Source organism: Podarcis erhardii, assembly GCF_964252035.2.
Source record: "Podarcis erhardii genome assembly, chromosome: 1".
Classification (NCBI taxonomy): domain Eukaryota; kingdom Metazoa; phylum Chordata; class Lepidosauria; order Squamata; family Lacertidae; genus Podarcis; species Podarcis erhardii.
In genome coordinates, this window is record NC_138497.1 from 11,461,588 (window position 1) to 11,478,494 (window position 16,907).

The following is a 16,907-nucleotide window of genomic DNA, read 5'->3' on the forward strand; positions in this document are numbered from 1 at the left end:
TCTCTCTCTCTCTCTCTCTAGTTTTACCTGAATACTGTAATATGTTTTCATTGTGGAATTATTTTGTATAAAGGGAAGTCTTTGGGAGGGCTTTTCCGTGATTATGTCTGTGCAGAGAGAATGCATCCACCACACTAAATATTTGTGTTCCATTGTGAACCTCTTCATATCCTGGATTTGCTGAAGCTTCAGGGGTTGCTGTTGTTGTTCTTGTTGCTGCCATCAAAACAGTTCTTACCTTGGCAGTAGCAGTGACAACATAACGTGGTCAAAACCTGATGGACTACATATAACACATGTCTCGGTTACTAGGCAAGAGGGCTATTTTTGAAGCAAAAAAATGTTGCCCAAGCAGTTGCCAGTGAACTGACATTAGATAGGCAAGCTTTTGGGAAACACCTGAGACCCAGAAAAGCCTTCTTCTAATTAATTGATTGAAATTGTACTTTATAGTTCAAGAAATCTCAAAGCAGTTGACATCCCAACAAATGCTGATGTGCAGTAGAATATATAAAAATACAAATTCCACATTCCATAATAACAACATTCCACATTTTGAGGCAAAGGCACCCACACCAGCCAGCACTCTTTGCTGCCCTCCTCTCTTTAGAATGAATGGAAGGGTGAGCGTCCATTCAAGAGGAGAGGCTGAGACAGTGCAAACAGGAACAGAGCAGGAAGTGCAAGCCGTCTTTTGTATATTGTGGATGTTTAGGGGGAAATTTACTGAGTCCTTCCTTAGTGGGCATTTTGATGGACCCTGGCATAGGGCTTTTGTGGGTAAGAAATCGTGTATCTCATTCCCCTATCTGCTTTACACATTTGTGGTTTTGCATATAGAGGAAAGGGGGGGGGGGTGTCGCTTATTTGATGGAACTCGGGCTTTGCATCCCAGCTTCACTTCCTGGCACTGCCTAGCAGGGATGGAAAATACTCCTTTCTAAAACCTGAGAGCTACTGCTTGTCAGTGCAGGTAGTACTGAGCTAAGTGGGCCAGTGGTCTGACTCAGAACAAGTCTGCTTCCTATTCTTCTATTGCTGCATTTAAATCGTCCTTAATTCCCCCATGACTGAGCAGCTTTTGGGTTTAATGCACTATGCGTCTAGCTGTCCTTGTTGCTTTGACTAGCACACGCCATTTCTCAGAGGCTTGCATTAACCCAACCCCATTAACAGGCAGGTTTCCAACTCCATGTATTCCACTTGGCTGCCTTCACTGATCTGTGGAGTGGCAGTCCTATGGGAACTCTCGAACACAGCTCTCTACTTTTACTTAAACTGCTGCTGTATCCCTTGAGCTTTTTGTTGTAATGCTACTTGGTATTTATGTTCAGTTCTGGCTTGCACTCAGTCTTTGTACCTACTTTTGCTGGTGGCGGGGCAATTTTAGTGAGAATATGCTTCCTTAATATTTTATTTTTACTAAAACAAAACAAAACAAAAGCCATCCTCTGCGACTGGGGGAAAAAAAATCTAGACTTCAGCAATAAAGGACTTACGTATTGTAGGGAATTTTCAGCAAGGAAAGCCTGGGGGAGGAATGTGTGATATTCCCCGTGTGGAAACCAGGAGCTGCAAGCTAAAAATATTATCACCCTTTAGCATAGGAAAGAGGCTGATAAAATGGAATATGACTGAAGGGAAATGCAAGCAGGTTGGAAAGAGCAACTCACAGCATGATTCTATCTATGCATGTTTCCAAAGTCATGTTGTCAGTGAGTCAGTCAGTTATATTTTGATTGTTCATAGCCAATGGCCATTACAAGAAGGCAATTCAAGAGTAAGCTAAATAGATAACGTTTTCAGAAATGCCAGTTGTCAAAAGTTAAAACCATAAAGTTATCCAAATTGTTTAAATTAAAAAAAAATCTATTTGGCGTTCAACGTTTTCAAGGAAACCAAGCCTTACGAGGAGTGCTTGAAGGAGCTGGATGTGTATAGCCCGGAAAAGAGGAGGCTGAGAGGAGATATAATAGCCGTTTACAAATATCTCAAGGGCTGCCACATGGAAGAGGAAACAAGCTGTTTTCTCCTGCTCTGGAGGGTGGGACTCGAACCCATGGCTTCAAGTTGCAAGAAAGGAGATTCCGACCAAACATCAGGAAGAACTTTCTGACAGTAAGAGCTGTTCAGCAGTGGAAAGATCACCCTTGGAAGGTTGTGGATTCTCCTTCCTTGGAAGTTTCTAAGCAGAGGTTGGATGGCCATCTGTCATGGATGCTTTAGCTGAGATTCCTGCATTGCAGCGGGTTGGACTAGATGACCATTGGGGGTCCCTTCCAACGCTGCGATTCTGAGATTCTAGAAGGCGCTATAGGTAGCAGACCTGTCTACATCGGCTAGCAATAAAATGATTTAGAAAAAACATTTTCAATTGAATGGGACTTCTTCCCAGGTAAATAAGGTACAGGATTGCAACCATTGTTTTCCTTTGCATGTAATGCCAGGAAGGCATCCGACAAATTCAACAGGCAGGAGCATTTAATATCTCCGCTTTCACACGCTGCGTGCAGTTGACCTGTTAAATGTTGTTCTATCAGATGCCGCTAATGCAGTTCAAAAAGGACCAGACAGGATTCATATGAATAGCAATTGATAGCAGGTTGTTGTTGCTGTTGTTGTTGGGTGGGCCAGTTTCCATGTAATGAGCAAGCACTGCACTCTGTGCCCTTTCCCTTTCCTTGCATGTTCTGCTTTGATGAGTTGCTTCCCTGGAAACCACAGGTGGGCTATAGATGCTCGCTTGTTACTGCAAACCCAAGGCTGTACAAAGTATGCCCCTGGGAAAATAAATGAAATTGCTTTTGAGACAAGAAAGACATTACAGCTGAACACATGAGGGGCCAATTCACACAACCAGTTAAAACTTTAGTAGCTCACTTCAACAGGTTCCCATGCATTATAAACATGGGGAAAACCCTCCCTTTGTGTTTGGATATGGCTCAATATACAGACTACTAAGCAGAGGAATACTGGAAATTTTGGGCATACCCATGCAGTTCTGCAGGCATGTTGTTTCCAGTTTCTGTATTCCTTGTATGCATATGTTTGAAAGGACTGGGGAAATTGAGGATATCACGTGTGAAGCTGGTTCATTTATTACTTTCAGTGTATGGTGGCTGAGAAATCTGCAGCCAACTTCCTATAATGCGTAGCATGTTCCTGCATTTGTTGTTGTTTTTATTTTGATTATGTGCTTTGTGGTTTTGTATTTTGATTTTATTCTGTGAACCGACCTGAGACCTGCGAGTATAGGGCGGTATATAAATTCAATAAATAATAAAATAAAATAAAATAGAAAGTGCAGACCAGCCCTATGTGGGGGTTTGTTGTGACTCCATTTGACCCTGCACTTAGTGCATCCAGCCACAATCTGTGGCCAGAAATAAATGTCACAGTAGCCACAGAGGTTTTCCCCAATAGTGGTGATTCTGTATTGAATCCCCCTTCTCTTTCCATAATGTGTAGTTATGGCATATTGTGCTTCCCTGTACCACCAATGGTTATCATGAGTTAGCAGAGGGAACCTAGTGATGTGGTGACATGTGCTTCTTTTGCTACACATTGCAGAAAGAGGAGGGAGAGCTGACATTTTAAAATTACTGTGTTGGAGATGATGTGTGCAATGTTTTACAAAGTGCAAGAGAAGAAGTCCCTACCTCAAGGAGCTTATAGTCTTAACTGCAGGGTGGCAATCCTGTAATCGCCATCATATCTGGTTCTGGTCTCGGCCTAACTATTGGAACTCTCACCCATTTGCTTAATTGTGGTCAAATGGCAGGAAAAAATAATCTGGACCTCAAAACAGAGGTGGCTGTCCATCAGCAGGACTGATGTAGCTTTAATTCACCTAAAAGATCATGCAATTTTCTGCCTTCACCTGGCATTCATGGCTTCGCATGGTGGAGAAAGTACATTCTTTTTGAAATATTTGCTAGTTCCCATACGTGGTGGGCGTTTTGATAGTTATTCAAACAAGCATTGCAACCCAGCGTCCTTAAGGGGCTAAAAATAATAGAGGATCTTCAATGAGCTCCACTATTCAGGATTTGGATCCTCTGCAGTGTGCCGATGCAACTGTGCCACCTATCAGTTCCTCTCTCAGCCAGCTGCCACCTGAGCAGCGATGATTAAACTGCAGCCCATTCTTCAGCCTCAGTAAAATTATTCTGATTGCCCCCTAAAATTGCTGTTTATGTTTTAATTAAGCCCAAGAAGTCTGCAAAGAAGCGGGAGCTGATCCAGGCCAGCACAGCGGGAGAGGCAATTGAAAAGATGTTGGAACAGAAGAAGATTTCAAGTAAAATTAATTATAACGTGTTAAGGGACCTCAACAGCAAAGGAGGTAGCTCACCAAAGAAAGATGATGACAGCACTGATGACAGCAGCAACACCAAGAAACTGTCAAGAAGAAAATCTCTGGCGGCTCGGAATGTGGCCAACTCCGTAAACAGTGTGGGGAAAAGGTAGCACAATTCTTCATTTAAATCCTTCTCTCTTCAGTGAACGGTGCATCTATAGATTGTTAACAGTTCTCTGACACTCAGGTAGTGTTGGGGCTTTCACTTTTAGTTCAGCGTGTGGAGCCAGAATGAATCATCCTCCACAGGCCACATGTTGGCTGGCAGCTTCATTGTGGCTTAATCACCATTATGTGAAGGTACCAGTCAGCCCTCAGTAACAAACTTTGCTTCTTAGAATTCTCTTACAGTGGTGCCTCGCAAGACGAAATTAATTCGTTCCGCAAGTTTTTTCTTCTTGTGAGTTTTTCGTCTTGCGAAGCACGGTTTCCCATAGGAATGCATTGAAAATCAATTAATGTGTTCCTATGGAGACCGCTTGCCAGGCTGGCGGTATGGAGAAGGGCTTTTCTCCCCACCGCAAGCCTTCAGGACAGGGACGGGAACAGAGGGGAAGGCGCGCAGCGCTTCTCCTCTGTTCCCGGGGCTTGCGGTGGGAGGAGGGTTTTTCCTCCCCACGCCAACATTCAGAACAGCATTCCGAAAGTTGGCGGTGGGAAGGAAAACCCTCCTCCCACCGCAAGTCTTCAGGACAGCCTTCCGAAGGCTGGCGGCGGGAGGAGGTCTCTCCGCCCCACCGCCAGCCTTCGGAGCAGCCATCCCAAGGTTGGCGGCGGGAGGAGGTCTCTCCGCCCCACCGCCAGCCTTCGGAGCAGCCATCCCAAGGCTGGCGGCGGGAGGAGGTCTCTCCGCCCCACCGCCAGCCTTCGGAGGAGCCTTCCGAAGGCTGGCGGCGGGAGGAGGTCTCTCCGCCCCACCGCCAGCCTTCGGAGGAGGTCCAAGGACAGTGGGGAAGACGCGCTGCGCTTCCCCGCTGTCCCGGAGATTTCCCTATGGGCTTTCGTCTTGCGAAGGAAGCCCATAGGGAAATTCGTTTTGCGAAGCGCCTCCAAAACGGAAAACCCTTTCGTCTAGCGGGTTTTCCGTCTTGCGAGGCGTTCGTCTTGCGGGGCACCACTGTAATTCGTTTCTGTTCTTCCCTCCCCCTGCCCTAAAGATCAGATTTTGTGTTAGCTGACGTGAAAAGCTTGCTGAAGCCTTCCCCACCCCCACCACATTTTTTCATGTTGATTTGAAAAAAAATAATGGTTCTTGTCTTGCTGTGACAGTTTGCAGTAGCGTGATTTAGTTCTTTGTTTGAATTTTATTCCAAAATTTGGTTGCTAATTACTGCCTTGGATACAAAGCTTCCTAGAAAACATATATATATCTGTAGGTTGCATATTCCTAAAATATGAAGGGGGAGGTCTATTGTGGAAGTGGGCACAATATTCAAATTTGGTTGCATCTTCTGCATTTAAAATATATGTGCCTATTCAGCTGTCTTAACTCCTCCTCGGGTCTCTGCTGTCTCTAAAATGAATGTCGGAGTTTTGAGATGATTTTGTTTATAGCTATTTCTTCCTGGCCAGCTTATGCTTTAAAGAGGCCAAGTTAGTTGGCCCTGCAGCTTACCTTGGAGCATCTAGATGATGCCAGGTGATCTCCCGGAAGAACTTATTACCCCTGGTAAGGAATCTGTTGCAAGACATGCTTTCCCCGAGGCTGATGTCTTCCCATCTGCCCATTTCCCATCCTCATTAAAGCTCAGCTATGAGTGCCTTCCTCTTTGGGGCAGGGCTATTTCGTAAATGGATGCAAATGGGCAGCGTGATGCGAAGTGACAGCTATAGCTGCAGGGGAACAGAGGATACTGCTGGCGCGGGATTTGCACCGGCACTGGGCTTCCAGGGCTGCTCTGACACCTTCCAACTCCTGCGTAATGAGCTGTCAGCAGCTCGAAATAAACCCCATGCCCCACACAGCTGCGCTGCACATGAGAACGGGGCAGATGTAATTTAGCACCACCAGTGGCGACTGCCACACTAGCTGGGAGGCTCAAATCTAGTTTGAGTTTTCAATAAGAAGGACTGTACTGGGCCAGCCCAATGGCTCTGCCGGCTCAGTATTCCGACTACCAAGAGGCATTTCACATAGTTGTGCAGACATCAAGATAATGTAATCTAATTAAACACCCACATCTGATAGTTGGAGGCTAGGTTGTCAAAGAGCCCGCTGGAAGTAAATCACACCGTTCAAAGTTGGAGTTAACTTTTTATTAGCCAAAATACGATACCCAGAGACTTGGCCTAATGAGCACAGCAACTCATCCCCGGTAGGTCTGGCCCCATGAATTAGTTGCCGAGGCTGAAAGTCCCCTCCTCTTCACAGCCATCTATGTCCCCTCCTCTCCAGGGCTTTCCCCCAGCATTTGGGAACTGCGCCTGTGTGCAGCCTGCCGCTGCTCCACCAGTTCTAAAAGACAAGGGAGGAGGGGGGCTTATTGCAGCAGGAGGGGGAGACACCCGTGACTCTTCCCCAGCCGGACTCATCTCTGCCTTTTGGCTTATGATAATAATAATAACAACACTAATTTATTATTTATACCCCACCCATCTGGCTGGGTTCCCCCAGCCATTCTGGGCGGCTCCCAACAGAACACCAATAACAGTGATAAAAAAGCAACAACATCAAACATTAAAAACTTCCCTAAACAGGACTGCCTTCAGATGTTTCCTAAATGTTATATAATTACTCATCTCCTTTATATTTAATGGGAGGGCTTTCCACAGGGCGAGTGACACTTTGGAGAAGGCCCTCTGCCTGGTTCCCTGTAGCTTGACTTTTTGTAGTAAGGGAACCGCCAGAAGGCCCTCAGAGCTGGACCTCAGTGTCCGGGAAGAACGATGGGGGTGGAGACGCTCCTTGAGGTATACTGGGCTTCCCTCCTCCAACTCTCCTGCTTCAGCTCCTGCCTCTGATTCTAGATGTCTCTCTGTCACAGACTCCCCCCTCTCACTAAGCCCTGTTACCCCTCCAGCTTCTGACACCTCCTCTTCCCAGTCTCCTCTCTCTGACCCCTCGTCGTTGTCCCACCACCATTCCCTTGGCTTTGTGCCTTCTTCTCTTGGGGGTTCCCCAGCTGGTTCCTCCCACCATTCCTCTGCAGTACGTTTCCGAGCACAATTCAAAGTGTTGGTGTTGACCTTTAAAGCCCTAAACGGCCTCGGTCCAGTATATCTGAAGGAGCATCTCCATCCCCATCATTCTACCCAGACACTGAGATCCAGCGCCAAGGGCCTTCTGGCAGTTCCCTCACTGTGAGAAGTGAAGTTACAGGGAACCAGGCAGAGGGTCTTCTCTGTAGTGGCACCCGCCCTGTGGAACGCCCTCCCACCAGATGTCAAAGACGAAAACAACTACTAGACTTTTAGAAGACATCTGAAGGTAGACCTGCTTAGGGAAGCTTTTAATGTTTGATGCATTACTGTATTTTAATATTTTGTTGGAAGCCGCCCAGAGTGGCTGGGGAAGCCCAGCCAGATGGGCGGGATATAAATAATAAATTATAATTATAATCATCATCATCATCATCATTATCCAACCAGTCTGTGGCATATGTCTGAAAATGGAGGCTTTGCATCTGGCTAGTAGCTGTGGCTACTCATACACCCCCATCTATTTATCAAATCCCTTAAAAAAAATAAAAGCAATTTCTGAGATTGCTATCAGTTCAGTATATTCAATATCCATAAATGTAGGTAGCCTGACTTCCCCCTTTGCTATTCTTGCTTTAGTGTGTGTTTATTACAAGTTCCAATGCCCACAGTGCTGACTGATGGCAACTGAGCTGCTGGGTGTTTCTTTCAAATCCGAATTTACTGTTGTGGCATTTGCCATTTCATACTCAGAAACTCTCGCTGAGGCTTCTTCTTGACGCTCTTGGAGCTTTGTTCTCTCCTGCATCCCATATGCTAACACAAAGATAATTCGAGGTGGCAAATCTTTGTGTTCTGCTCAGGCACTGCAGTTTTTGACTTCCATATGCCTTTGTTTGAGAGCCGCAGGTGTCTTCTGTTCTCCATATAACTTTTCTCTGTAAGGCTTACAATGATCCTGGGTCAGCTGAAGAAATACTCTAAAGGTCGTTGTGCTTTTTGGTTACAACATATGACTGCAAAGAGGTGAAACGAAGGCAGGGAGCAAAGAGGAGATTGCATTACTTGAAGAAATAGACATTGACTGGCTTGTTCATTGTGGCATCACGGAACACACAGATAATAATGGTGTTATTATTTATTATTTATATTATTTATAGACACTCGCCACACAAAGATATCCAAATGATTTTTTCTTGTGTGTTATTCTGTTTCTGGTTAGCAGCTGTTTTACCAGGGTTAACCCCTTAAGAAGTGTGCATGCACACGAAAGCTCATATCAATGACAAACTTAGTTAGTCTCTAACATGCTACTGGATGGAATTTATTTTATTTTGTTTTGTTTGATTGTTGGGAGTTAGGCTATAGTAGGGTTGACACATAACCAGATTCACACGGTGGACTTAGTGCCCCTTTCTAGCGTCCCCCCAAAAAGCTCAACAACTTTTTGTGCGATTTTCCCGCCAAAAAACTTTTGTGTCTGGATTTTTACCTCTTGAAATATGGCAAACCTAAGGTAAAAGGTAAAGGAAAAGGACCCCTGAGCGGTTAAGTCCAGACAAAGGCGACTATGGGGTTGCGGTGCTCATTTCGCTTTCAGGCTGAAGGAGCCGGCATTTGCCCACAGACAGCTTTCCGGGTCATGTGGCCAGCATGACTAAACCGCTTCTGGTGCAACGGGACACCATGACAGAAACCAGAGCGCACGGAAACACCGTTTACCCTCCCGCCGCAGTGGTACCTATTTATCTATTTGCACTGGTATGCTTTTGAATAGCTAGGTTTACAGGAACTGAGACAGAGCAATGGGAGCTCACCCCGTCAAGGGGATTCAAACCAATGATCTTCTGATCGGCAAGCCCAAGAGGCTCAGTGGTTTAGACCACAGCACCACCCGCCACCCTAGGATATAGCTAAATGCTAGTGCAGATGTGTGTGAAAGGTCCCAGATTCATTTCCCAGCATTTCCAGTGGGAAGGATGGCTGGAAAAGACTTCTGGCTGAGACTCTGCATAGCCATAGCCAGCCAGGAGTGGCTAAATAGACCAATGGCCTGAGTCCGCTTCATAAGGTAGCTGCACACACTCAGAAGGCATGGATGTACATACAAGTGTAGACATTTGCATTCTAAATCTAGAATGTCATATTTTAGGAACTTGGCAAGTGTATAGATTATTTTGATTTTTCTCAGGATTAAAGATTTACAGTAGACCTTTTGATTTTTCTTCCATTACTCTAAATGCAGTACATCATATGGCATGCATAAATTCATTTGTTCATCGTTATTCTTGGATGTAATGCATAAATTCCTTTGTTCACATTTCTTCCTCCGAGGTGTTAGCGGATAAATGCATTTTTCTTCAGCAATACAATAATCACAGTAATTTATGTGCAATTAAGAACAAAACGTGCTACACTTCTCATTTGACAATGAAGCCCCTCGTGTTTCTCCATCTAGAAGTCGTGAGCACAGATCTTACTAGCCATTTAATTTGCAGTGATTAATAATCTCCTTGGTTTTATCTTCAGAGATAGCTTAAATGTTTTAGTAATATTTTATCTGACAGGAGCAGAGGTTTGCCTAATAAGCAACTGCAGAGGGCTACTTTTTACCCAATATTTCAGTTTGTGCAAGTTAAGCCTTCAAGGTCGAATTGTGACATCTTAACCAGAAAAAAGTGCTGGGGTCTGATGGAGGCTGACTGCAAGCCGCAATTTGAAAACTGAGAACTAGGCTCAGAAATGTGCACTTGCCTCCCTCTGAAGAATGTGAAGGCCTGGAGGGGAGGAGGGGATGGTGAGGAGTCCACCCTCATCCCCCCCCCCAAAGCCTCTGTTTTCTGAATTTTTTGAAATTCGTTTTGGATTATGACATGTTTTCTTTTAGAACAATGAACAAAGCATTTAAGGCAAGAGGTTTCCGATCACATTTCAAAGTGTTGGTGCTGACCTTTAAAGCCCTACATGGCCTTAGCCCAGTATACCTGAAGGAGCGTCTCCACCCCATCGTTCAGCCCAGGCACTGAGGTCCTCCTCCAAGAGTCTCTTGCTGATTCCCTCACTGCAAGAAGCAAAGTTACAGGGAACCAGGCAGAGGGCCTTCTCCTCCCGTCAAATGTCAAGAAAATAAACAACTATCTGACTTTTAGAAGACATCTGAAGGCAGCCCTGTTTAGGGAAGTTTTTAATGTTTGATGCTGTATTGTGTTTTTAATATTCGGTTGGGAGCCGCCCAGAGTGGCTGGGGAAACCCTGCTAGATGGGTGGGGTATAAATAATAATTTATCCATCCATCCATTCATCTATCCCTCCCCCAATTTTTTTCTAGGAAATGTGTGTGAATGTAAGAGTTTTATATAAGGCAGCGTACAGTATCAGATCATTACAATTCCTGTACTTTGAGGACAAGCAAGTCCTGAGTATTATGCTGGGAGGGCAACTCCCAAATGCCGAGCAGTTTACGCCTCTCCCTCTTGAAGGGCACTGCCATTGTCCTCGTGAACTGTCATAGCCAAAAGGATGCTTGCTGCAAGCCGCCTAGAGTGGCTGAGGAAACCCAGCCAGATGGGTGGGGTGGTAATCATAATAATCATAATCATAATTTCAGTGCAGCAGCCTGCTTGGAAGGTGTTTGTTCCCTTTCTAGGGGCAGCTGATTACAGTGGTACCTCAGGTTAAGAACTTAATTCGTTCCGGAGGTCCGTTCTTAACCTGAAACTGTTCTTAACCTGAGGTACTTTAGCTAATGGGGCCTCCAGCTGCCGCCGCACCACCGGAGCAGAATTTCTGTTCTCACCCTGAAGCAAAGTTCTTAACCCGAGGTACTATTTCTGGGTCTGTAACTTGAAGTGTCTGTAACCTGAGGTACCACTGTACTACAGTGGTGCCTCGCAAGACGAAATTAATTCGTTCCGCAAGTTTTTTCTTCTTGCGAGTTTTTCGTCTTGCGAAGCACGGTTTCCCATAGGAATGCATTGAAAATCAATTAATGCGTTCCTAGGGAGACTGCCTTCAGACCAGGTCCGGGGACAGTCTTTCCCCGGACCTCTTCTGAAGGCTGGTGGGGGGGGGGGACTTTTCTCCCCACCGCCAGGCTTCACAACAGCCTTCTGAAGGCTGGCGATGGGAAGAAAAGCCCTTCTCCCGCCGCCAGCCTTCAGAAGAGTTCCTGCAGGGCTGCCTAGGCTGCGAATAGCAGCCTGCTGCCGGGTGCGAGGGACGCTCTGAAGCAGAGCGCCCCTCGCCCGGGGCAGACATCTGCAGCTTGGGGAGCCCTGCCGGACTTCCCCACAGGGCTCTCCAAGCTGCGGATAGCAGCCTGCTGCCCCGCACGAGGGGCACTCTTAAGCAGAGCGCCCCTCGGGTGGGGCAGACATCTGCAGCTTGGGGAGCCCTGCCGGACTTCCTCACAGGGCTCTCCAAGCTGCGGATAGCAGCCTGCTGCCCCGCACGAGGGGCGCTCTTAAGCAGAGCGCCCCTCGGGCGGGGCAGACATCTGCAGCTTGGGGAGCCCTGCCGGACTTCCCCACAGGGCTCTCCAAGCTGCGGATAGCAGCCTGCTGCCCCGCACGAGGGGCGCTCTTAAGCAGAGCGCCCCTCGGGCGGGGCAGACATCTGCAGCTTGGGGAGCCCTGCCGGACTTCCCCACAGGGCTCTCCAGGCTGCGGATAGCAGCCTGCTGCCCCGCACGAGGGGCGCTCTTAAGCAGAGCGCCCCTCGGGTGGGGCAGACATCTGCAGCTTGGGGAGCCCTGCCGGACTTCCCCACAGGGCTCTCCAAGCTGCGGATAGCAGCCTGCTGCCCCGCACGAGGGGCGCTCTTAAGCAGAGCGCCCCTCGGGTGGGGCAGACATCCGCAGCTTGGGGAGCCCTGCCGGACTTCCCCACAGGGCTCTCCAAGCTGCGGATAGCAGCCTGCTGCCCCCGCACGAGGGGCGCTCTTAAGCAGAGCGCCCCTCGGGTGGGGCAGACATCTGCAGCTTGGGGAGCCCTGACTTCCCCACAGGGCTCTCCAAGCTGCGGATAGCAGCCTGCTGCCCCGCACGAGGGGCGCTCTTAAGCAGAGCGCCCCTCGCGCGCGGCAGACATTCACAGCTTGGGGAGCCCTGCGGGGAACTCTTCTGAAGGCTGGAGGCGGGAGAAGGGCTTTTCTTCCCACCGCCAGCCTTCAGAACAGCCTTCTGAATGTTGGCGGTGGGGAGGAAAAACCCTCCTCCCACCGCAAGCCCCGGGAAGAGAGGAGAAGCTGCGCGCCTTCTCCTCTGTTCCCGGACCTCCCACCGCAAGCCTTCAGGACAGGTCTGGGAACAGAGGGGAAGGCGCGCAGCTTCTCCTCTCTTCCCGGGGCTTGCGGTGGGAGGAGGGTTCCCCGCTGTCCCCGGAGATTTCCCTATGGGCTTTCGTTTTGCGAAGCAAGCCCATAGGGAAATTCGTCTTGCGAAGCCGCTAAGAAATCGGAAAACCCTTTCGTCTTGCGGGTTTTTCGTTTAGCGAGGCATTCGTCTTGCGGGGCACCACTGTAGTTTGAAAATGTTTTGTGGGACTTCAGTTACAGTATACCATTTTAGAAACCAATGGAAGACCTATCTTTTAATTCCAGGGCATCAAGCGTGCCACTACTGTATTTTCAAATGCTAATTACATTACAGTGTGATTTGTTTTATTACAAACTGCATGCAATTATCTGTTGTTGTTGTTGTTGTTGTTGTTGTTTATGTGTTTTAAAAGAGCAAACAGGAAGAGATAGCTTTTAAGCAGATCGCCGGAGCAATACTTAATACGATCGTCAACTATGGGGCTAATGAAAAAGTTTGCATATTTTTCCGGGGGGAGGCTCAGTTTTATGTAAATTTGTTTTAATTACATTTTTCACTGTATGTAATTTGAAGCTGCCTAATAGGAAAAGGTCAGATCTAATTTTCACATGGAAAATGCTTTCTCTTAAGTGTCCTCTATCAACAAATCATAGTTAAATTTGGGTGGAATGCTTTTTTTTTTGGCTTACAGTAAGCTAACATTATATCTGTCAAGCTTCAACATGGTTTCTTCCTAATGTCTTATCACTATTGTAAAGCAGGAGCCTAAGTTTATACCACTAATCTTTCTCAGTATGTGGGTTTGTGGTATTGTTGTTTTTAAATCTGCTTTAGTCATGGTTAAATGAAAACTTGCTCCATTCTTACTTCTGTACCTGGATTATTCTGTGCCAGTAGAAAGACAGAGCTGTGTCCAGAGAAACATCTAGTTGCATGTTGTAGTTGCTTGAACTGAAATCTTATTATATTTATTGTGGAGGAAAAATCTGTTGCACCTGGCAAATGTTGGATCTGAACTACCTTTCAAGTCACTACATTTTAAAATGTGAAGGCTCCCTGTTTCCTGGTACTTAAAACTGGCAGTGATATACCAGGAGACAGGCAGTATTATAAAAAGAATAAATATGTCGGGTTAATCTTTGAAAATCCAGGCAGAAATGAAGCAGCCCTGAAAAGTACACTGGAACGGCAGAAGGTCGTTCTTGTCCCTCTGTCTCTCCTTGCCTCTTCCCCTATACACACTCACACTCAAACATGAACGTCTTCAAGACTGAAATCATGTTAGTGGTGGTTATGAAATGCCTCCAGGGTTTTTTTTTTGGGGGGGGGGAAGATTTTATTTTGAAATGAATTTTAACCTCAGACGTACCCTGAAATTATTCTTAAAAGGCTCTGTTTTGAGGAGGCAAACCTGTGTCTCCATCTTCAAGACTTGTATTACAGGCTTACATATATATCTCCAGGCAGCACAAAGTGAAAATCACTGTTCTTTGCAACCCTTGGGGCGGAAGATGGCTTGTGTTTGCTGCAACATTTGGGGGGTGTGTGTGTGTCATTTTTAGAGGGGCTGTAGCCTTTTGGAATAATGCCCTGCCCTTTAAAGTAATGCAGTTTTGTTTTTTGTTTTTAAACATCCTGGAAACTATACACCAAGACATTAGATGAAAGAAAGGGTTTGCTCCACTGTGAGTCATTCACATCCAGAAGTCTCCACAGGTTCTTTGGTCTATACTAATTTGCCATTTTTATTTTGTGGTTTTGCTATACTGCTATGTTGTTGTTTTTTAAGGTCATTATAGTTCCGTAGACTCAAAGTTCAGGGTACAGATTTGAGAAAAACATGCTATTGGCATGTGAATGAATACCCCTGTCCTGGTAGTTCAGTCAGTAGAGCATGAGACTCTTAATTTCACAGTTGTGGGTTCAAGACCCATGTTGGGCAAAAGTTTCCTGCATTGCAGGGGGTTGGACTAAATGAGCCTGGTAAAGGTAAAGGCACCCCTGACCATTAGGTCCAGTCGCGGACAACTCTGGGGTTGCGGCGCTCATCTCGCTTTATTGGCCGAGGGAGCCGGTCATGTGGCCAGCATGACTAAGCTGCTTCTGGCGAACCAGAGCAATGCACAGAAATGCCATTTACCTTCCCGTTGGAGTGGTACCTATTTATCTGCTTGCACTTTGATGTGCTTTCGAACTGCTAGGTTGGCAGGAGCAGGGACCGAGCAACGGGAGCTCACCCCGTCACAGGGATTCGAACCGCCAACCTTCTGATTGGCAAGTCCTAGACTCTGTGGTTTAACCCACAGCGCCGCCCGTGTCCCCTAATGAGCCTTGTAGTCCCTTCCAATTCTATAATTCTAAGGTATTTATTACTTTTCTCTTCTACCTTTCCTCTAAGGCGTGCTTCCCCATTCTGGTGTCCACCACAGGCTTTAGACCAAATGCCCAAGCAGCATGGCTGTGGTTGTAATCTGCAATATCTGGATGACATAAGGTTGGGGAAGATGACTTTCTGCTGGCACACACCATTCTAAACACACAAACACACACACACACTTCTCTTCTCTTCACAGCACTCCGGAGGAATAGTGATCACTGAAATATCTTACTGGTCCTTGATTATCTAGTAAATTTCATTGATCAGTGGGAAATAAAAACCCTGGTTTCACGCAGCCTAATTCAACAATACATCACAGTGGCCTGCACAGGCTTAACACCCAGGTACCAAGAGTCAAACAGAACTGAAAAAAACAGAACACACTCCCCTCCCCCCAAAACCATGCTCTTAGGCTTTGAGTGATTTTCAGTGCAAACCTGTGCATTCCTACTCAGGAGTAACCTGCACTGAGTTCAGTAGGACTTGTTGTTGTTGTTTAGTCGTTTAGTCGTGTCCAACTCTTCGTGACCCCATGGACCAGAGCACGCCAGGCACTCCTGTCTTCCACTGCCTCCCGCAGTTTAGTCAAACTCATGCTGGTAGCTTCGAAAACACTATCCAACCATCTCGTCCTCTGTCGTCCCCTTCTCCTTGGGCCCTCCATCTTTCCCAACATCAGGGTCTTTTCCAGGGAGTCTTCTCTTCTCATGAGGTGGCCAAAGTATTGGAGCCTCAGCTTCACGATCTGTCCTTCCAGTGAGCCTTCAGGGCTGATTTCCTTAAGAATGGATAGGTTTGATCTTCTTGCTGTCCATGGGACTCTCAAGAGTCTCCTCCAGCACCATAATTCAAAAGCATCAGTTCTTCGGCGATCAGCCTTCTTGATGGTCCAGCTCTCACTTCCATACATCACTACTGGGAAAACCATAGCTTTAACTATACGGACCTTGCCGTGGCGAAGGGGCTTGAATAACTCAGAGAAGCTATGAGCTATGCTGAGCAGGGCATCCAAGATGGACAGGTCATAGTGGAGAGTTTTGACCAAACATGATCCACCTGGAGCAGGAACCGGCAAGCCACTCCAGTATCCCTGCCAAGGAAACTCCATGGACATAGTCAGTAGGACTTACTGCTAGGCAAGTGTATAGAGTGGTTGCAGCCGTAGCTGTGGGGCAGCTGCCAAAAATGCCCCTCTCTCTGCTCTTCCTATTTGAACATGATGTTTCCTTGCACCATTAAGTAAGTCTTCATGGCCTGTACTAATGGTCCATGATGGGCAAATGGTAAGGAGACTGGTTGTAAATCTAAATTACACAGGGCTTCAGCTGTGTAAGGTATTATAGGTTAAAATCAGCATCTCTAATTTTTCTCAGAAGATTATAGATTTTAGTTCCCAGAGTGGTTCTACATTTTCAGAACATAAGAACTATGCCTATCTCCCAGACAATCTTTCTTTGCTTAATTATCCGACAAGGTACTTTTCGGCTATATTGATTAGCAAAAATCCTATACAAGAACAGTATTTATGGTAAAAGTGTGTGTCTCATTACTTTCACAGGCCATTTTCAACTTCGTAGCAAATGCATGGGGGTTAAAAGCTATTTGTCTTTGTTTTTAACTTAGAATCTTATTGGCTGCAATACAGTTTTAGAAGTGAAGTTCTAACCAGCAAAGTAAATGATGTGAGTTACCCTGCATGGCGCAATTGGTCTGACATC

At 46.5% G+C, this 16,907-nt stretch overlaps 1 protein-coding gene across 1 annotated transcript in view; it reads left to right on the top strand.

Annotated features, from left to right (window-relative positions):
- Positions 1-16,907, top strand: part of BRF1 (BRF1 general transcription factor IIIB subunit) — a gene marked incomplete at its 5' end in the record, with an annotated part of 190,627 nt that overhangs the window by 136,933 nt on the left and 36,787 nt on the right. The window contains one exon of the mRNA XM_081861258.1: positions 4,210-4,466. Coding sequence (XP_081717384.1) covers positions 4,210-4,466 — 257 coding nt within the window. The remainder of the gene's footprint in view (positions 1-4,209; positions 4,467-16,907) is intronic.